At 33.9% G+C, this 20863-nt stretch overlaps 3 protein-coding genes and 1 long non-coding RNA gene across 5 annotated transcripts in view; 3 read left to right on the top strand and 1 right to left on the bottom strand.

Annotated features, from left to right (window-relative positions):
- Window positions 1–336: 336 nt before the first annotated feature.
- Window positions 337–3569, top strand: si:ch211-133n4.9. Its single transcript, XM_087295251.2, has 2 exons — window positions 337–767; window positions 2513–3569. Exons 1-2 carry the CDS (start codon window positions 438–440, stop codon window positions 3074–3076), a joined length of 894 nt encoding a protein of 297 aa, XP_087151377.2. The 5' UTR covers window positions 337–437; the 3' UTR covers window positions 3077–3569.
- A 1706-nt stretch (window positions 3570–5275) lies between these two features.
- Window positions 5276–14588, top strand: si:ch211-133n4.7. The gene is made up of 9 exons (XM_087295252.2): window positions 5276–5532; window positions 8522–8650; window positions 8737–8781; window positions 12059–12130; window positions 12269–12331; window positions 12447–12509; window positions 12623–12762; window positions 14050–14162; window positions 14354–14588. Exons 1-9 carry the CDS (start codon window positions 5460–5462, stop codon window positions 14520–14522), a joined length of 867 nt encoding a protein of 288 aa, XP_087151378.2. The 5' UTR covers window positions 5276–5459; the 3' UTR covers window positions 14523–14588.
- Window positions 14578–20119, top strand: LOC101885869 (endonuclease domain-containing 1 protein-like). 2 transcript variants are annotated; one of them, XM_087295255.2, is made up of 3 exons: window positions 14578–14708; window positions 17633–17694; window positions 19390–20119. In XM_087295255.2, the coding sequence occupies exons 1-3, from the start codon at window positions 14705–14707 to the stop codon at window positions 19909–19911; spliced, it is 588 nt and encodes a 195-aa protein (XP_087151381.2). In that variant the 5' UTR covers window positions 14578–14704; the 3' UTR covers window positions 19912–20119. The 2 variants fall into 2 exon arrangements, with proteins under 2 accessions (XP_087151381.2, XP_087151380.2); XM_087295254.2 differs by lacking the exon at window positions 14578–14708 and having other exon boundaries at window positions 17148–17694.
- LOC147832418 (uncharacterized) overlaps window positions 17046–20863 on the bottom strand; it is a 58590-nt gene continuing 54772 nt past the window's right edge. Inside the window, exon 5 of the long non-coding RNA XR_015945311.1 lies at window positions 17046–17558. This is a non-coding gene — a long non-coding RNA (uncharacterized LOC147832418). The remainder of the gene's footprint in view (window positions 17559–20863) is intronic.

The following is a 20863-nucleotide window of genomic DNA, read 5'->3' as shown; positions in this document are numbered from 1 at the left end:
TAACAATCCAAAGGTCAAACAAACAGACAGGCAAATTATAAAAGTAAAAGCTCAGAAATAAACAAAACACAACTGAAAATGTGAATTAAAAATAAATAAATATTATAATAGATAATAAATTATGCTGGAATATTTATAACTAAGAAAGTCACAAACCACCTCTGATTGCTTATACTGGCAAGTTACACTGTTATTACTATTTATTTCGTTATTCATTATTCATTATTCGTTATTCATTCACTTGTCTATTTTTCCAGCAATTCAGGTCTGTTTCTCATAAACCCTGTTTGAGTTGACATCATAGTAGCGAGTGTGTGTAGGTGTGTTCTCTGTCCGACACTATTTAAATGTGAACGCTGTATTTAAGTTCATTCAGTGAGGCAGGAGTACGACCTGTCAGACCTTTCTCTAGTCGCTTTTTTCGTGATTCAGTTCAGATGAAGATGCATCTGCTTGTCGTCTCTGCGCTGCTGGTGTTCAGTTTTCCGTTCATCACACCTGAAGTTGTGGATTCGTTCAGTAAATGCAGTCAGTTTTTTCTAAATGGAGAGCCTCCGGTGATTTCTGGCCTTCTCGAGGGATCAGTCTCACTGAATGACAATCACAAGATCATCTGTCAAAAATATCAGAATCTTTACACATTTGCAACTTTTTACAGTATAAAATTTTCAGAAAGATTGCCGCACAGGATTCCCGTTTTTTCTGCCTACAAATATACTGGAAGTTACAAAGGGAGACCACGTCTATCATGGATGATCGAGCCACAGGTGATGTTTATTGTTTATTGACATGAATCTGTAAGTCCATTTTCGGCCATGAATTTTGATCAAATGTTAAAGCACAAAACTTGAAAATATAGTAAATACTAAGTTTTTGGTAACACTTTATAATGACTACACACTATGAATCATTTATTAAGCATTAGCATCTAATAAATTCTTTATTTTTTTAAGCATTAACTCTACATTAATAAACGTTAGTAAGCAGTTCATAACTGCAGTTACAAATGCTGTATTTTTGACTTATGACTAGGCCCACACGGAATCTGCACGCGCAGAATTGCACAAATTTTTAGCCCGTCATTAAATCTGTTTATATACTTGAGTAAATGTGTGTAAATCTGTATTTATTCAGTTTTTAAATTAATTACAGAAATAGTATTGACTAATATGAAAATGTTCATCTGATTTATGTACAATGCAGTTTGTTCAGTAATATTTTAAGTAAAAGTCTTTAAGTAAATATACTATAAGACAAACTTGCTTTATTTACCAAATAAAGTTAATCTATTTACATTTTAAACATTAAATAAAAGTTTAAAAAGATAACGTTTTTTATTTAATATATTAAGGTTTTAGTTATGATACTCCCCAAAAAAATTCCGCAAAAATCAGCAGAATTTTACCAAAATTCTCAGCAGAAATAGCAAAAAACATCCGCAGATTTCGTCTGGCCCTAGCGATAAGCCACATTTATAATTTCTGAGTGATTGATTTTTCAATTCTAAATTACGTATTGCATTATTTACAGATCATTTGTATTTAAGAGTAGTCGATGGTTTTTAAGATCATTCAGAATGCTAAATGATTAATAAACTATTGAAATCAACAATAATAATTCTTATTATTCAGACATATAGTAATGGTTACTATGTATGTTAATGAATGCTTTATTAACACAACTTCATGCAGTTTAGCTTAAATGAACAATAATCTTTGCATTCCCTTTAAAAAAAAATAAAATTATTGTGAAATTACTGTAAAAATATAGAATATAACAGAGCCTTTAATTGTCATTTATAAGGGATTTAAAAGGCATAAATATTCCTCACTTTAGATTAAGTCACAAAACTGGATGAAGCTGAGCTAATAAAGCATTTATTAACATACAAATAACTTTACGTATATGCCTGAAGAATAAGAATAATAAATGTAGTTTGAATAGTTTATCATTTACAAAGTCATTTGAAATTATCTTTAAAAATCACCAACTATTCCTAAATATTTCCCAGTGATGGGTTGCAGCTTGAAGGGGACAATCGCTGAGTAAAACATATGCTGGATAAGTTGGCGGTTCATTCTGCTGTGGTGACCTCGGATTAATAAAGGGACTAAGCCGAAAAGAAAATACATTTATGAATGGATGAATATTCTTAAATAACTGGTTTGTGAATAATGCAGTAATTAGTTTAGTAATGAAAAAATAATTCATTAACAAAGTATAAAAATACAATCATTAAGCACACTATACATGCACTTATAAATTAAGAATAGAGCATTTGTAATTGCAGTTATAAACTGCTTACTAACAATAATTAATGTAGAGTTAATACTTAACATATAATTAATTCACTATTTGCTAAAGCTTGATAAATGATTCATAGTGTGAAGTTATTATAAAGTGTTTTTCTCTCATCAACTTTTATAGTGTACAAACATTAATTTACTTTCGTTTTTAAGTCCTCAATAATGACTGTCACTCTTTTTCTCTCTCTTTATTATGTCTTATGCAGCTTGAATCTTCAGATAATAGTGAAATGCGTGCACCATGTGTCAATCAGGCTGAAGCAGGGGACTACTATACTAAAGACAATATATCTCGTGGCCACTTATTTCCTAATGGTCATGCAGCGGACAACATCACTGCTGAATCTACATTCACCCTGACCAACATTGTGCCGCAGGTGACAAGCTTCAATAATGGGAGCTGGGTCCGTATGGAGCAAAAGGTTAGAAGTATCATAGAGTCTGATTGCCGGGACAGAAATAACCCTGAGAAGACTCTAGCCTATGTGCTGACGGGAGCTGTGCCAAGCAAAAGCAATTTCTTGCGAAAAAGAGTCAACATTCCCACACACATGTGGACAGCATTCTGCTGCTATAACAGCACAGGACAAACATGGGTATCTCAGGCTCACTGGGGTGAAAACAAACGTGAGGGAAACCCTATAGATATCCCTACAAGATCTCTGGATAAACTGGAGCAGTTTTTGAAGAAACAATATAACAGAAATTACAAACTGTTCAATAACAACTGCTTTCAAACACAAGTAATTAAAACATTGCACATAGACTAAGCAGAATCTGTGGTGATCCACCTCAGGGTTTTACCCTAAGACCATTACAATTTCTGCTCAGTATACTGTGTGTGTAAAACTAGTTTGAATTGAAACTTTTCTTGAAAATAAACCTGATTATCTGAACTAACATACATTACAAGTTACAGTTGAAGTCAGAATTATTAGCCGCCCTTTGAATTTTTTAAATAGGAATTTTTTTAATATTTCACAAATGATGTTTAGTACAAATCATGTCCTTAAAGGTAAAAACTGCAATTTTACAAATTTGATTCTTTGTCTTAAGGTACAATTCTGTTCCATAAAAAGGTACTGCCTCAGTGACATGGGGTTTGTACCTTCTTTGGTACAACATTGTACCATATTTTCTGAGAGTATATATATATATAAGGTAATAGTATATAGACTTGTGTGCTTTAGCTGAGTGAATACAGTGAATGTACATGTAATTCTGAAGAAAGAAGAGAAATAAAAATGCCCTTTTTCTATTCCACTTTTCTCTCAGTTCTTTTCTCCTCCAGAGGTCACTAATGCTGCGTCCTCTACAACTCTATTGCTGATTGTGTGAGGATTCTAATGTGGAAGTTGCTTTAATAACAAAAATGCAGTAAATGAGAAAATGTGAATTATTGCTACTTATTTAATCCTGCATTTAAGTCTGATATTGGTTTAAATAAGATAAAAAAGATAGAACCAAAAGAGGTAAAGAGAAATGTTGCAGGAATACATCTGTTAGTCTTTATATATTGTTTTGTTATGTTGTGCAATAAACCTCAAATTTTTGCTTTTAAAAATAATTTGGTGTGTAAAATAAAAGGATTTAGAAAAACAATACTGTTTTAGTTTTTTTCTTTTGACTATCCTGTGTTTTAAGTTTCATTAACAACGTTTTCCTTCAACGTCTCAACTTCCTAAAACAAACATAACACTTTAGCAACCACACAGAATACTCTAGCAACCAAATAGCAACCTCCTAACAACCACAAGTTAGAAATCTCAGAACTACAGTATGTGAAAACTCCTACTTAATTGTTTTAAGGAAAAGAACCAAACTGAAAGCACAAAAACCTGTACACTGAAAAAAAAAATTAAAAAGAGATTTTATTGATTTATTTTTGTTGTTTCTAGTCCAAATATTGAACAATTGTTCAATCAAAAAGCAGTTTTTAGACATGCAAAAATACTGTCTTGTTTTTAGAAATCACATTTTAATAGGTGATCAGCAAGTACGATCCAACCTAACTATTGATATCTGCAAAATCCAACATCGGTTAAACAAAAATTAAGGAAATTCTTAAAATAATAATAATAATTAGCAAGCAGCGGTTCAGTAAGTGAAAATCTTTTTGATGGCAGAGGGTAACGAACAAGATATTTCCTCATTTTCCTTCGGTTTAGTCCCTTTCAAGAGTTCACACTTAGCTCATGACTTACGAACGCTCCTTTGGCATGCTGTCCCTGGAGAGAGCCATGAGCTCAAGGCATTCCTCGAGTGCAGGGCTCCCTCCCTTTGTGGGGCGAAGGGAGATTGAGTTTAGGGCGATCTCAAAACTCCCCCGCAGCTAGCCAAGGTGAACTTCCTGAGAGCGAGACGACAAATTTTTAGTCGTAGGTTTAAGAGGTCTATGATGCGGAAATTTATTTTTATTTTTATTTATTTATTTTTTTTGAGAGAGAACTGCAGGCTAGCGCAGCGCAGAGATACCAAAAGCTCAGTAGGTAGCCGGAGCTATTGGTATTGCTGCTGGGCCGCAAAGCTACTTATTTTGGATAAAGGGAGGAGGGGGGATTCTTCAAGACAAAAATAGTTGTAAGTGGAAAAGGAGGAGATATATATGGGAACTAGGGATCCTTGATTGAAGGATCGTGATTAGCTAATATGAGCCAGCTGGTTTAATCATGAGTATGTACTCCTCTCAAAATTGGTTTAATAAATTAAACTTCACGTATTAATCAGAGGTCGCAACAGTAGAATGAACTGCCAACTTATCCAGCATATGCTTTAGACAGCGGATGCCCTTCCAGCTGCAACCCAGTACTGGGTAACTCACATTTTAAATGAAGCATTTTAAAGAACAAAACTGACAGATTTGGTGATATAGTCATACCTCCAAAAACACCCCAAAAACAAGCTTAGCTCTTTCCATATTTGAGATTATTTGCTTTATATTAGACTTAAAAAAGCATTAGAAGGTCTCTGATCTTTGAATGTCAAGTTTAGTTCATCTACACTGGGATGCTTGAGTCATCGTTATTTTTTGACATGGCACAAACTTAAACTGACTTCCTGTCTATATTGATGAGTATCATTTTATGAGACTTCCTTATTTTCAAGCAGTGCTCAGATCTCATTAGCCAACTCATCTTCTGTCAGGCTCATGAAATGGACTCAGTCTATGAAAATTCTAGAATCGTCCTTTCAACGGTTGCTTCAAATGAAAACTCTCGGAATGAAGGTAGGGCTGCAATCTTATCAGTTTGCAGAAATGAGCATTTTATTGGTCAAATATGGGTTTTCTTCATTCAGTAGATGCTTTTGTCTAAAATGGCTAACAGTGAGTATGTTTACATGGACAGCAATACCCCGATTTTAATATGATTAAGACAATACTCTGATAAAGAGTTTACCATGTAAACTAAAGTTTTTGATGACCTTAATCTGACTACATTTACATTTACATTTAGCAGACGCTTTTATCCAAAGCGTTTATCTATGTTTATCTATATCTATGTTATCTATGTTTATCTAAGTTTATCTATGACTAAAATCATAGATAAACTAAACGGAAATGGGATAGAGACATGTGGAGTAAGCCAATTTTAGTGGCATTATTGAAGTGCAGTATGACATGTAAACACCGCAATCAACCTATTAACATAATGTAGGACTTTTCACCGCATTTGGCAATAGGATAGTCCATTGCAAAAAATGCTTTTCTTGCTTAGATTTTTTGTCTTGTTTCTGGTCTAAATATCTAAAATTTCTTATATCAAGAAGCATTTTTTAGACAAGCAAAACATATTGCCTTGTTTTGAGAAAGAATATGCCAATATTGAGTCAGTTTTTCCTTTAAACAAGCAAAATCATCTGCCAAAGGGGTGAGCAAATTAATCTTGTTTTTTCTTTTGACTAAGATTATTTTGCTTACCCCATTGGCAGATTATTTTGCTTGTTTTAAGGGAAAACTGACTTAATATTGGCATAATATTTCTCAAAACAAGACAAGATGTTTTGCTTGTTTAGAAAATTCTTCTTGATTTAGGGACTTTTAGATATTTGGACTAGAAACAAGTCAAAAAATCTAAGTAAGAAAAGCATTTTTTGCAGTGCACACACAGGCGTTTGACACTATTCTCTCCACCTAAAGAGATCCAATCCCTCAATTTATCAGGCGGTGCATGAATGAAATGTTCCGGATTCTGGAATAAAAGTGAAAGTGCCAAACTGCAGTTAAAGTCAAAAAACTAAAAATGAACGAAAAATTTCACCAATTAAGTGAAACTCTGGCGGAAACATTGGACAGCGCAGTGATGCAATGATGTTTATCAATCCATGTGCTATAACGTGTGAAACGGGACCATGAAAGGATCATTCAAAAAGCAACTCATGTAAACACCTTAATCATATTGTCTCATTCGGATTAGTTAGTGTTTGAATATACGGTTTTTATAGATTCATGTCAACCTTATCATGTAAATAAAAGAACAGTCTTTTTGTAGTTCAGATAGCAAATCATGAAGAACATTTTTAAAAACTAAGAGTTGTTTTTTAATATCTGCTAATGTGAAAAGTGGTGTGAATGTGACCATGAAATTTTTTATTAGCAAATTAATTGTTCAGAAAAGATGCAAAACTACACTCAGCGGCCACTTTATTGGGTACACCTGTCCAACTGTTTGCTAAAGCAAATTTCTAATCAGCCAATCACATGGCAGCAACACAATGCATTTAGGCATGTAGACATGGTCAAGTCGATCTGCTGCAGCTCAAACAGAGCATCAAAATGGGGAAGAAAGGTGATATAAGTGACTTTGAACATAGCATGGTTGTTAGTGCCAGACAGGCTGGTCTGAGTATTTCAGAAACTGCTGATCTACTAGAATTTTCATGCACAACCATCTCTAGGGTTTACAGCGAATGGTCTGAAAAAGAGAAAATAACCAGTGAGCGAAAGTTCTGTGGGCGCAAATGCTTTGTTGATGCCAAAGGTCAGAGGAGAATGGCCAGACTGGTTCAAGCTGATAGAAAGGCAACAGGAACTCAAATAAGCACTCGTTACAATCGAGGTCTGCAGAAGAGCATCTCTCAACACACAACACGTCCAACCTTGAAGCAGATGGGCACGAACATAAAACTGAGGCTACAATTCAAACAGGCTCACCAAAATTGGACAATAGAAGATTGGAGAAACATTGCCTTGACTGACTCGATTTCTGCTGCGACATTCGGATGGTACAGTAGGTTCAGAATTTGGCATCAATAACATGAAAGCGTGGATTCATCCTGCCTTGTGTCAACGGTTCAGGCTGGTGGTGGTGGTGTAATAGTGTTGGTTGGAATGGGGTGGGGGGCAGGGCGGTTGGCACACTTTGGGCCCACTATTACCAATTAAGCATCCTGTCAACGCCACTGCCTGCCTGAGTATTGTTGCTGACCATGTCCACCCCTTTTTGACCACAGTGTTCCCCTCTTCTGTTGGCTACTTCCACCAGGATAACGCACCATGTCATAAATCGCCAATCATGACTGGTTTCTTGAACATGACAATGAGTTCACTGTACTTAAATGGCCTCCACAGTCACCAGATCTCAATCCAATAGAGCAACTTTGAGATGTGGTGGTGAGATTGGCTTCATGGATGTGCAGCCGTCAAATCTGCAGCAACTGTGTGATGCTATCATGTCAATGTGCAGCAAACTCTCTGAGGAATATTTCCAGTAGCTTGAATCTATGCCCCAAAGGATTAAGGCAGTTCTGAAGGCAAAAGGGGGTCCAACCCGGTACTAGTAAGGTGTACCTAATAAAGTGGCCTGTGAGTGTATGAACCCGTTTGTCTCAGTTGCTTTATTGTCATTGAATTATATCCAGTTTTACTGTACAGTACTTCAGGTTTTCTTAGCAGTTTGTTTCATGAATTATTTGCATTTTTCCATATCTGTGGAGTAACAGTGGTCATGGCAAACCACAATGGCAAACATTCAATTAAAAAATACATGTTAAATATTCAATAAAATGTAGCTTTCACTGAAACTTTAAGCTATATGTTTAGGGGACTAGAAGACAGCCCGTTTTTGTGAATTGTTATTGTATTTTGTAAAAAATTATAATAATAATTCAATAAAATGTACATGAACCAAATCATGTTAGATCCTAAAAGAAATGCTGTAGTGTAGGGTTTTTTATGGTTTAGAAATTAATAGTTTCCTTTACATTTCTAACCACAGGAAACCACAGTTATGAGCAAGAAAGTGAGAGGGAAGTCAATACCGCAAAGTGGAATAAACTTCTGCTGACTGTTTTTGCTGTGTCTCTGGTTTTTGCTCTTGGAGGTCTCTGTGTTGTAAGCATACTGTGTACGTATAACTCACACCTACAGCAGAATAACAGACATGTAGATTTTTTTTTGTGAATTCACTGCTTGTGTTCTGTCTCTATTCAGATGTCAGGGCTTTAACGCAACAGTCTGCCCAAACTAACACCAAAAGTGAGTAAAACATTTGAATTTGAATTTATTTTAATTGAATGTGCCAGTCTTTTTGTGGACTTGAGATGATGCACTATGTTGATCTTCCCAAGAGTCATGAGAACTGAATGCTTATATTGCTTTGCTCAATGGCTCAATATCTAGTCGCATCAGCGAAATAAAATTGAAGAAACAAAATAAATTTGAAAAAGTGAAAAATCGCAGTATTTATAGTTGCAAAATGGCTGATGCATAATCAGTATTGGATATATTTTTTAATAATCTCAGCTAATTACGTCAATAAAATTATGCTGTTTGATTACGAAATTCTGAAGAAAACTGAAAACCTGTATCCACTGACTTCCTTTGTAGGAAAAACAGACACTACAGAAGTCAGTGATTAAATGTTTAAGCTTTCTTTAAAATATCTTCTTTTCTGTTCACGTTTAGATCTAGTAAAGGGTGAGTAAATCATGGCAGAATTCTGGGTGAACTATCTCTTTACATCTACTACCAATACTGAAAACACACAAAACATGATGAACACAACAGCTTAGCTAAGTTTTTCTATCAAAAAGAGAAATAAATAAAATACATTCAGCCAAAAAGACAATGAGCAATTTTGCGGTGAAGTGAGATCTACTAAATAAACGTGGAGAAAGATACACAACTGAGGACAGAGTTTTAAATGACAAGGACGTCCCTCCCCTTTGCGGGAAATTCAAGACAATCTTCAACTCCATCTAAAGGTTAAAGGTGCCATATGTTTGACACCCAGTGGTTAAACAAGGTATTGCACACATGGTTCGAAACACACTTAAGGGCAGGTTGCCAGATTGAGGACATCAGATTGATGAGCCTAAAAGCTCAAACAGTATTCTAAACAAAAGTAACAGCACGTGATGGAAGGAATATTCTCCATATTAAAAAGAGTTTTTGTCCAAGCCAACACCCGAGATGTATATTTTAGAAATTATTCAATTTCTTGCATCTGAACAAACTGACAGTGATTACCTCAGGTACACCTCATGTTATTTATTTAGTGTCAAATGCTAATAATGTGAGTTTGAATGCCATTTCACATGACATTTATTGCCGTACTACTGAAAGCAGCGGCAGAGAGTTCATCTCAGATCTGGAAAATAAAATTAAACTTCAGAACCACATAACTCAGTGCAAACCAACACATAGTGATTCAGAATGTACATTTAAAAATGTTAACATTATGAAGCTTACCATTTCATTAGTGAGTGCACTATTCTGTGCTTCCGAATGGCTGTATTTAAATTTATGTTGTCTTTCTTCGGGTGTAAACAGCAAAATTTTTCAACGCTGCAAATCTCATCACGTAGCGTATTGTTAGGACACGGGGTTACAATGTAGCCGGCTCATTTAATGTTTTTGTTCGTAATATTTATATTATTTGGTAATTAATAAACAACTCATGGGGAACTCATTTTAGAGTCTGTTACTGTCCACTAGAGGTCGCACTTCTATCGCGAACTCAAACTTTGGGAGCCTTTCTGACTGAATGATTGAAATATGTAGTTTTCCTCAAAGGCAACACAAGGAGCTGAAATATAATTGGCTAAACTGGCATTGGGCAGGTTAAAGGAACCAAAAGAAAGACATAAGTTTGGCACGTAATGCACATTTTCAAAGCAGAATAACTGACTTCAGCATTGTTTTTCAGATAAACAGGTATGTTTACTGAGCATGTTTCTCAAATATCTACAAACATATGGTGTTTTTGTGCTTTAGAAGACTCAAAAACTTACATAAAGCACCTTTAAATAGAAGACTATCATATGCAGAACAACTGCTTCATGTGCAGACCCACATCACAAAATGTGTTATATTACTGTTACAATGAAACAATATGATGGGTGATTGTAATGACACTGCATTTGTAATGTTTCTCTCAGCACTGACAGTATGTTTCATGACTAGATATTAATGCACTCAATACACAGCAGCATGTTTCATTCAAAGTTAAAAATGAAAAGAACTCCCAGGTGATATAAAAATTAAGTTGTATTTTTTTTTAGACGTAATTGTCATACTTTAATTGAACTATACTAAGTGGATATTAAATGTGTTATTTTGGAACAACTTCAAGCATATTAATTGTTATTTTATATATACTTTAGTTTAATTTTAAGCTATTTGAAATATGTTGTAACATACTTAGTTGTGTTAAAATGGGCATACTTTAAGTACAATTAAAGTGTACTTCTAAAAGGGTATTTTTTCTTTAAAGTACATTTAAATGGTATATTTGAAATACAGTTAAAGTATATTTTTAACACAGTTGAAGTTTACTTTAAATTCAGATGAAGTGTATTTTTAGCCCAGCTGCATGAGTGCATTTTAAAACCAATTAAAGTATAGTAAAAACCCAGTTGGAATATACTTTAAGTTCAGATAAGATATAATTTAAGCACAGCTGAAGTTTATTTTAAATCTAGTATTGTTTAAGCTCAGTATTGTTTATTGTTTAAGCTCAGTAAAAGTATATTTATTAAAAAAATATTGTAAGATTCATATTAATGTGTTATTACTAAACTTGCTATACATTTGCAGAGTACTACAAGACCCACTTTATATATATATATATATATATATATATATATATATATATATATATATATATATATATATATATATAAATAACTAAATTACTCAGAAGAATGTATTTTAATTATAATAAAAATATGCCGTAAAAGTACAATACAAACACAAAAATCTGCACAGTTTTTAATGCTTGAAAACTGTAATTTTCAACTTTTTTGATTGACAATTAACATTGTACAACAGCGTAAAGTAAAATTTTTAGAATATTTAGTAAAATACAGGCTTAAGCACTTGCTCATTTGCTGTATTTAAAATGCTTCATTATGTCTAAAACAATTACAAAAAACAACATACAATACTTTAAACACACTCAAACTAGCACTGTTTCCCAATGTTCTTATACAAAGTGCACATAAAACATACTTTAAGAATAAAATTAGTGTGTTTTCTGTAAATACATTAAAATGCATAAATACTATGCTTGCGTTCCAGAATATTTTTTAAATGTGCAATTACGCATATTTTTTTTTTACCAATGTACTTGTAGTACTTTATAATAATGAATACATTAAAATGCAAACCAATATATTTAAATAGCAGTTTAAATATGCATGTTGTTTGTGCTAATTGTACTTTAAACATACTACCTATTCAAGTAATATATTTAAGAGCACTTCTTTTTCACCTGGGCTCTCTCTTTCTTTCTTCGCTGCTTTTGTTTTAGTCATGAAGAGACAGCTTGAGGAACTGACAGCAAACTACAGCAGAGTTAAAGATGACCTCTATATTAAAGACTGTGAGTTATGTTACTGTCAGACCCAAGCCTAATTTCAAACCACGTTTACCTAAAATAATTTATTTCTTTTAAATAAACAACATTTAGTCTTCAAACTCATTCCTCTAATTTGTTCTCACTCGTTTCTCCTTGTATCAGCCATGATGAAAGATCTGACAGCGAACTACAGCAGAGTTAAAGATGATCTCCACATTAAAGACTGTGAGTTGTGTTACTTTCAGAGCCAAACCACCTTTATTCCAATGACTCATTTTTGTTGAATAAATATGAGTGAGTCTTTTAACTCATTTCTCTAATTTGTCTCTCCTTGAATCAGCCATGGTGAAAGAGCTGACAGCTAACAACAGCAGAATTAAAGAACAACAGTCCTTTTATAAAGGTGAGCTGATCATCTTTCATAACAGATTTAGACGACGAGTTCATCAAACAAACATCTGCAAATTCAAGAGTGTTTGAAAGATCTAATGAATCACTTTCATATGCCTTTTTCAGCATTTAGAGCTTCAAACATGACAGCTTATCAAGGAAAGCTGTATTTCTTCAGCTCTGATAAACTAACTTGGTCAAGCAGTCGAGCTTTCTGTGTTTCAAGAGGAACCGATCTGGTCACCATAACCAGCCGATCTGAACAGGCGAGACATTTTAAAGCTGTTGGATGTTCATTGAATCTGTAAACTTTATGGGCCCTATCATACACCTGGCGCAATTTAGCGCAAGGCGCGACACAATTGTTGTTCGCTAGTTTCAGCTCGAAGTTGTTTAGACGTTTTGCAGCACGCTGTTTAAATAGCAAATGCATTTGCGCTCATGTGCGCCCATATTCGTTCCGGTCTAAAAAAGGAGGTGTATTAAGGCGCGTTGCTATTTTAAGGAACTATAATAGTCTGTTCAATAGACCAGATCAAAGCAAGTCTGTAGTCCAGCGCAGAGCGCGTTAGTTGTGCACCTCACTTACACACTGCTTAATACACACAGGATGTAGAGAAAACATACGCAAACATCTTTACATATGAAAAATAATTAAAGGGTTAAAATATTACAAAAATGTATATTTTTTAGCCTACATAAATATTAAACCATACTTTCATGCCTTCTTTATCTCTGGAGGCTTTTTCAGTTCATTCATAACAATTTGCTTCTGTAATAATATTATTATTAGCTGTATTATTTATTTTATGCATATTTATATTTGTTTTAATAAAAAACAAGCTCGGATTTATCCACCTGTCAGGTTTCAGACCATATGGGGCGCAGCATGTGTATTAGGATGTAAATCAGTTGTTTGAGCACATTTTGTTATTATTGTTCATTTATTATTGTTCATTTATTCGTTTGCTGGAAATTAGAACTGAATTTAGAAATAGTTTTGAAACAAATCTTTGCGCTTTATAAAAATAAAATTAACTATGTATAGGCTAATTGATGTCTGTGCATAAAACATGTTTCCCTATCCACGAGAGTGAAAGTGAAAGTAATTAATTAGGAGGCTCATCTCTCATTCTCGCGCTGCAGATGCTCCGTTTATCTGTTTTCTCGCTAGTGAAGTGTTCAGTTTTTCCACTTACAAAGTCTGTCATGTAAATAGCAAATGCGCTATGGCGTGACGCAACTGGCTCTTAAAGGGAATGGGAGATGAGACTCTGATTGGTTTATTCTCAAAACACACCTATATATCATTAGGAGAATAAGCTCAACCCTGTTAGACCATGCGCCACAGCGCAAAGAGGATTTTTCTGTCCTTATATTGGCAAAAGTAGATTCTGACCTTAATGCGTTTGCGCCCTGCGCTTTGGACTTTGCGCCTAGGTCGTCAAAATAGAGCCCTACATGTTTGACGTACTTCACAATAATAGAAACAGCAATACACAATCTTTTTTAACTCAAATATACAATTTATTCAAAATGTGTCTTTCCATAAGGCATTTCTGCAATCTAAAATGAACGAATGGACATGGATTGGACTCAGTGATCTGGAGACTGAAGGACGTTGGGTTTGGGTGAACAATCAGACTCTTAATGACACTGGAGTAGAGTAAGAACTTTGACTGAACTTGTTTAACTTTCAATGCAAATCAAATATAAATATATGAAAATAGATATATCTGTTGTGATATTTTTTATCATTATTATTTCTATTGTTTAATTTTAAGCAAAAGCCTAGTTTTCTACACTTTATTTTTGAACAAAAACCTGTACCCTGATTGTCTGTTTCTGCTATTAAAGGTTTTGGTACAAGAGGCAATCTGGGAAAAGTGAACCTGACAACTGGACAAAGGATGATCCCTCTGGAGAACACTGTGCTATTGTGAAATATGCTCTCAACTATTTAAAAAGCTGGTTTGATGTTTCTTGCGAGCATACATACAAGTTCATCTGTGAAAAGAAAATTTAATCAGTCAAAATTTAATTCCATCAATTGGAGCTAATTAATAAATTCTATTCTACAGAGAAAACTAAACTCCTCTTCTGGATTTGCTCACTCAATGTCATGCTGTAGACTTCTACAGTACTAATACGCAAGATGTTTCCTTTCACACACTTTTCTCCTTTTGCAGGCTGACTGAGCTTTCTAAAATGTGTGAGTAACATGTTGAAATAACTATATGCATTTATATAAATAAAATATAATTTTAATGAAATGTCAAACCAATTGATTATTTTATTATAGGACTATAACTGTGGATTAACAAATATTACATTTATTTAAAGTACTGCTCAAAGTAATTAAAAAATATATGAGAAAGAAGAAACTAACTATTAAAATAAATCCATATAGGTCAGATTTTTGTGCATTTAAAACTCAATGAATCTACTGAAATCATTCATGTATCCTTTATGTATGACAATCCCAGGCAATTTAACAAATTAAATCTTCAATTTAGGGCTAAAAATTTTAAGTGCAAAAGGAAAAAAAAAATTGTTTGTTATGTATTACATAATTGTTATTAAAGCAAATTCTAAATTAGGAACCTAAAGAGGACGCAGCATTAGTGACCTCCAGAGGAGAAAAGGACTGAGAGAAATGCAGAACAGGCATTTCTATTTCTCTTCTGTCTTCAGAATGACATGTACATTTACTATATTCAATCATAAAGCACACTGGGATATATAGTGTTGTATTTTTTTTCCTATTAATAATAAAAACCTGAAATCAAACCACGATGTGTGTACTTACGGTTGTGTTATCTTTGACTAATATTTAAATTAGTTTGATGATCTGAAATAATGATATTTAATGATTGTAAATATCCCTTAGACTTTGTCTAGCACTCGGTATAGATTTCAGTAAATTCACTTTCGAATACAAAGAACAATGTTACTTTGGTATTATACTAGGGATGTAACGGTGCCAGAATTTCACGGTACGATAATACCTCTGTATAAATGGCACGGTACGGTATTCATTGAGTAATTTACAGGAAAAACAAAACTAATGAAAAGACTCGAAAAAGTGCCAAAAGTGTTTATTTACCTTAGCACTGAACATATCAATGACATACAAATTAGCCATTTATCTGTACGTTTAGAAACAAGAACTTCAATTTTTAAATTTTAATAACAAAAAAATATTAAACCATGTAAAAATAAATAAAGTTTCAATTTGGTATTGTTGAAAACTCATCACATTCAACATTTAATCACTCACTCACTTAGATAGAGATGTTTTTTTAAGGAAAATGATCATATTACTATAATCTGGTAAAGCTGGGATCTCTGGGCATGTCCCCTGCAACAGAAAAAAAAACCCTCTCATTTGGGACTGAGGTTTCTGGGACAGAGAGATATGATTTAGCCAAGGTTGACAGCAGTGGGTAACGTTGTGCATTGTCTTTCCACTACTTGAGAGGACAAGCCATGAGTGAGATAGAGGTCTCTTTGCGGTACAAGTCAATGTCTGCATCAATCTAACAAGTGTGCTGTGTTCTGCAGTCCCCATGACTGTTTTTAGTCGTATTCTCCGACTTATATTTCACCACAGTCTGGCAGTGCCTGCATACTGTTTTTTTCTTTGTCTGTCACCTTTTCTCCTTTTTCGTATCTTTTTAGAAAGAAACCGAAATTCTTTTCAACACATCCGATTTAAAACCCGCTTTAGGTTCGATCATTTCCAGCTCTTTTTCTTCCCCGTTACTAGCAGCACACTCTATTTCCGCATTACTGGATCTGTAGTGACAACAGACCGCAAATGATGATGGCCACGCCTAGGCTGATGGGAATTGTAGTTCCCGCTACCTCCCGTTCGCTTCATTCGCCTGAGCAAACTTTTCTCAGAAATATAGTTTTATTGAGTCATGCGCCTACGATAAAAAAAAAATACTATTGCGGTATGACGATATTTACAATATTGTTACATCCCTATATAATACATTTGTATTATTCATTAATTCATTTTCTTTCTGTTTAGTCTCTTATTTATCAGGCGTCACAACAGCGGAATCAACGGCCAATACAATGAAAGACATTATTCAAAGATGATTCCTTGGATTTACTCAATTGTTTTTTTTACGTTAAGTGGTTGTAAATAATTTATTTGGGCTGAATTTAAACAAACAAATTAAGTTGAACATTACTAAATTTTATTTGTTTGTTTAAATTCAACACAAATAAATTGTTTGCCACAGTTCTGCATGCAACACTTTTTTCAGTGTTTTATGCAGCAGATGCCCTTCCAGCCACAACTTAGTACTGAGAAACACCCATACACACTCATACACTATGGCCAATTTAGTTTAATCAATTCACCTACGGCGCATGTGTCAAAACTGTTGGATCCCCTACAACGTTTTATTAAGAAATTTGTTGTATTTTTAAATAAATACATACTAGGGCTGCTGCTGCACAATATATCGTTTCAGAATCGATATCACAATGTGATCATTCGCTGTTTTTATAAATAAAACTATAGATAATATATTTAATCAATGTTTATTATTAGAGGCTGGTTATATTCACACAATACTGCCTTTAAACTCTTTATAAATGGCATTTTTGCATAAAAGGTCTCCTTTAATGCAGTGCAGGCTTGTGGGCTTAATGAAGTGTCAAAAAAACCTAACACATCAGCATGTGATGTGCTGAAATGCAGGTCTTCTTCTGAGAAGCTCATAGGCTTCTGTGTGCAGGCGTCATTTCTATTGTCACACTGTATAAACACATCATTCAGTGAGGTTCAGCATTTGATTGTGGGAGCTTTCTAGAGCATTTCTACTACTACTTAAGCTTTACTCTTGACTCGCGATTCAGTTTAGCTGAAGATGCGTCTGTTTATCATCTCTGCGCTGCTGGTGTTCAGTTTTCCCTTTATCATTACTGAAGTTGTAGATTCATTCAGTAAATGCAGTCAGTTTTTTCTAGAAGGAAAGCCTCCGGTGATTCCTGGCATTCTGAAGGATTCGGTTTCCCAGGATAACAACCGCTACAAACTGATCTGTCAACGATACAAGAACGCTTACAGATTTGCTACCCTCTACGATACAACAAATAAGATCCCTGTTTTCTCAGCCTACAGATATACTGGGTTCAAGAAAGGAAGACCACAGATTCGCTGGATGATCGAGCCACAGGTGATTGTTTCTAATTTAATATTGTATCAGAAATTAACCTAATATTTGTGTCTCAAAAAGCATTTGGTATGTGACATACATTTTATTTATTTTTTCTGAGCGATCAACTTAACCCTTAGAGACCTAGAGGTATTTTGTGGGCACCTAATGGGCCAATATTATATATATATATATATATATATATATATATATATATATATATATATATATATATATATATATATATAATAATTATATATATTTTTTTAAGGAATTTTTAAGGAATTTTATTTTTATTTTAGCAGTCAGCCTCAAGTGTCATATATTATTTTAAACAGGAAAACCTGAAGCTTCAATCTGTATCATTTAAAGGTCCAGTCTAAAATATTTTTTGGTCCAAAAACATATGGACAGTAGTGATGGGAAGTTCGGATAATTTAATGACTCAGATCTTTGAGTCTCGTTCATCAAGATGAACGAATCTTTTTTCGAGTCATTTCGTTCATTTGGTTCATTTCGCTAAAATGTCATTAAAATGTTACGAACTGCTTCCAAACACATCTACAACTAGCCCAAAAGGTTGATCACACAACAAATAGGTCATAAATAGAATACTATAAGAAGGAGAAAATAATACTTCAATGTTTACCTGCTCTTTTGTCAATAAAGGCATTTTTGTCTCTTTGCTCAGCTCACCTCTTCATGTCTTCAAATGTCAGTGGTTCGTTCATGTTACACTGACAGTCACATATAATCTTAACCAATGTACACAGTCTGAGCCGATAGGAACCATGATGATTAGTTCACCTTTCAAGTCTTGAGTCGTTCGTTATTTACGTGACAGAATGACTCAAACCCGATTACTCGAGAGATGAACGGTTCAATTCTTTTTCCGGGTCTAAACGCATATGACTGGCTTCTGCCTTTTTGCGATGAACGACTCGAAATGTGACGAAGACTTGAAATGAACAATATCACCTGCACAAATGTGCGCACGCGTGGATGAACGAATCACTGCCTGAGAGGACTCAGAGTACAAAATGAACAAATCGTTCATGAACGACCCATCACTAATGAACAGACAGAAAAAATTCCAGAATTTTAAGAAAAACGTTGTTTTATAAAAGTGGCCTTTTCTAGTTATTACAAACAAAATCTCATGAAGTTTTTTTTTTTTTTTAGAAATACATGCTACACTGAAAAAAAATATTCAAAAATGATTCCTTGGATTTACTACATTTTTTTTACGTTAAGTGGTTGTAAACAATTTATGTGGGCTGAGTTTAAACAAACAAATTAAGTTAAACATTAATAAACTTAATTTGTTTGTTTAAATTCAACACAAATAAATTGTTTGCAACAGTTCTTCATGCAACACTTTTCGTTTTATACTTCCAAAATAAATTTTGTCTACATCCACATTTCCCTGAGCAAATTATAGCATTTTATTCCAATGTTATTCTAGGTGTTTTTCAGCGAAAAACTGGTACATTCTATTTACTGACAATGAAGATGCCCAATATGTTTGCATTTTTGGTTTTCTCTAACTTATTTTAGCAGTCAGCATCAAGTGTCATATATTATTTTAAACAGGAGAAGCTAAAGTTTCAATTTTTCCCTTTAAAATTCCAATGTTACATTTTTATGACTTAAAAAAAAAAAGATAAATTTTGCAGCATTTTAATATCCATCATTTTATCTTTGTCTGTTGTGCAGCTTGAAACCTCAGGTGTTCAGATGCGTGCACGACGTGTTAATCAGGCGTATACAGAAGACTACCAGCAATTGTATAGACTGAATCGCGGTCACTTATTTCCCAATGGCCATGCAGCGAATAAAGATATTGCTGAATCTACATTCACCCTGACCAATGTTGTACCACAGTATAAAAGCTTTAATGGTGGCAGCTGGAACCGTATGGAGAATGATGTTAGAAAATTAATGCAATCTGACTGCGCAAAAAACCGTCCTGCCTATGTGCTGACTGGAGCTGTGCCGAATCAAGAACATGACTTGAATCAAAAAGTCAACATTCCCACACACATGTGGAACGCATTCTGCTGCTATAGTAAAAAGACAAGCACATGGGTATCCCGAGCTCACTGGGCTGCAAACAAAGACGAGAGTGAAGATAAGAAGAAGAAAATCCCTGAAAAAACACTGAAGGAATTACTGCAGTTTCTGGAGGAGAAATACAATTCAGCAGTCACGCTGTTCAACAAATGTTTTGATAACTGAAGACAACAAGCAAAAATTTGTGTTGGTTTTATCTACTCTTCTGTTTGAATCTACAGTAGTGCTATGCAATTAATAATGACTAAAAGTATATACAAGCTTGTTAAGGTGGAATGATGATGATCGAAGTATCCTGTTAATAATTATGCCAGCTATTTTTTTGACCACTGCATGATGCAAAACAAATAAATGCTTTCAAAATATGCAAAAATTCTACTGAGTTGTTTAATTTTCTGTGATATAGTGTATATTGTCATATGAAACAGGACAGGAATAAAGGAAAACATTGTTGCACGCACATTGATCAGACAAGAAATACAGTGAAAACAGTTTTAAAAATGTCAGTTTATATATATTTTATTTGTTAGGAGTTTGGAGCTGCATCAATGTTTTCCCAGAGAGTATTAAGTGAACCAATCTCATAGAATTGAGCTTATTGCATCTGGCTTTTTTTACTAGATATATTTATACAATATTCCTATTTTTTTAACTGATTAAATCTAACAGGATTCGATTTAGAACAGATTTAGAAATGAAAACAGATTTTAAAAATAAATAATTAATTTAGTAAAATTAAATCAAACAGTTAATGATAAACTTCATGGTGCTTTATTTTTGAAGAGTGTACTGTAAATGATAGAACTCGAGTTCTGAGAAGAGCACAGGATACAAGAGCTCTAGCGCAACACACCAATATTTTTTGCAGGTCAAAGAGTGTGAAAAAAACTTGACACTCAAATTAAGTGTGATGTCTGACTCAGTTCATGCTTCATTAATAATGCCATTACAAATAATGAAGAGATTGTATTCATTATCTTATTATAATTTTATTTTCTCCACTTGTTTGATCTCCCTGTCCATCACCATTGAACAGGCTTTAATCTCCAGAGCTATGCAGTCAGCATGCAATATTGTAGTTGAGAACGGTTGATTTCTGTAATACTGTATAACTTTT

Source organism: Danio rerio, chromosome 19, assembly GCF_052040795.2.
Source record: "Danio rerio strain M-AB ecotype USA chromosome 19, GRCz13ab, whole genome shotgun sequence".
Lineage (NCBI taxonomy): Eukaryota > Metazoa > Chordata > Actinopteri > Cypriniformes > Danionidae > Danio > Danio rerio.
The sequence above is the reverse complement of the archived record's forward strand: the minus strand, read 5'-3'. Positions and strand labels throughout refer to the sequence as shown.

Excerpts from the sequence above, each read along its gene's own strand:
- si:ch211-133n4.9 (XM_087295251.2), top strand. The coding sequence starts at position 438 with ATGAAGATGCATCTGCTTGTCGTCTCTGCGCTGCTGGTGTTCAGTTTT. Across the intron at positions 768-2,512 it reads CATGGATGATCGAGCCACAG|CTTGAATCTTCAGATAATAG; the intron begins GTGATGTTTATT and ends TGTCTTATGCAG.
- si:ch211-133n4.7 (XM_087295252.2), top strand. The coding sequence starts at position 5,460 with ATGGACTCAGTCTATGAAAATTCTAGAATCGTCCTTTCAACGGTTGCT. Across the intron at positions 12,131-12,268 it reads TGACCTCTATATTAAAGACT|CCATGATGAAAGATCTGACA; the intron begins GTGAGTTATGTT and ends TCCTTGTATCAG. Across the intron at positions 12,763-14,049 it reads TAACCAGCCGATCTGAACAG|GCATTTCTGCAATCTAAAAT; the intron begins GCGAGACATTTT and ends TCTTTCCATAAG.
- LOC101885869 (XM_087295254.2), top strand. The coding sequence starts at position 17,386 with ATGCGTCTGTTTATCATCTCTGCGCTGCTGGTGTTCAGTTTTCCCTTT. Across the intron at positions 17,695-19,389 it reads GCTGGATGATCGAGCCACAG|CTTGAAACCTCAGGTGTTCA; the intron begins GTGATTGTTTCT and ends TCTGTTGTGCAG.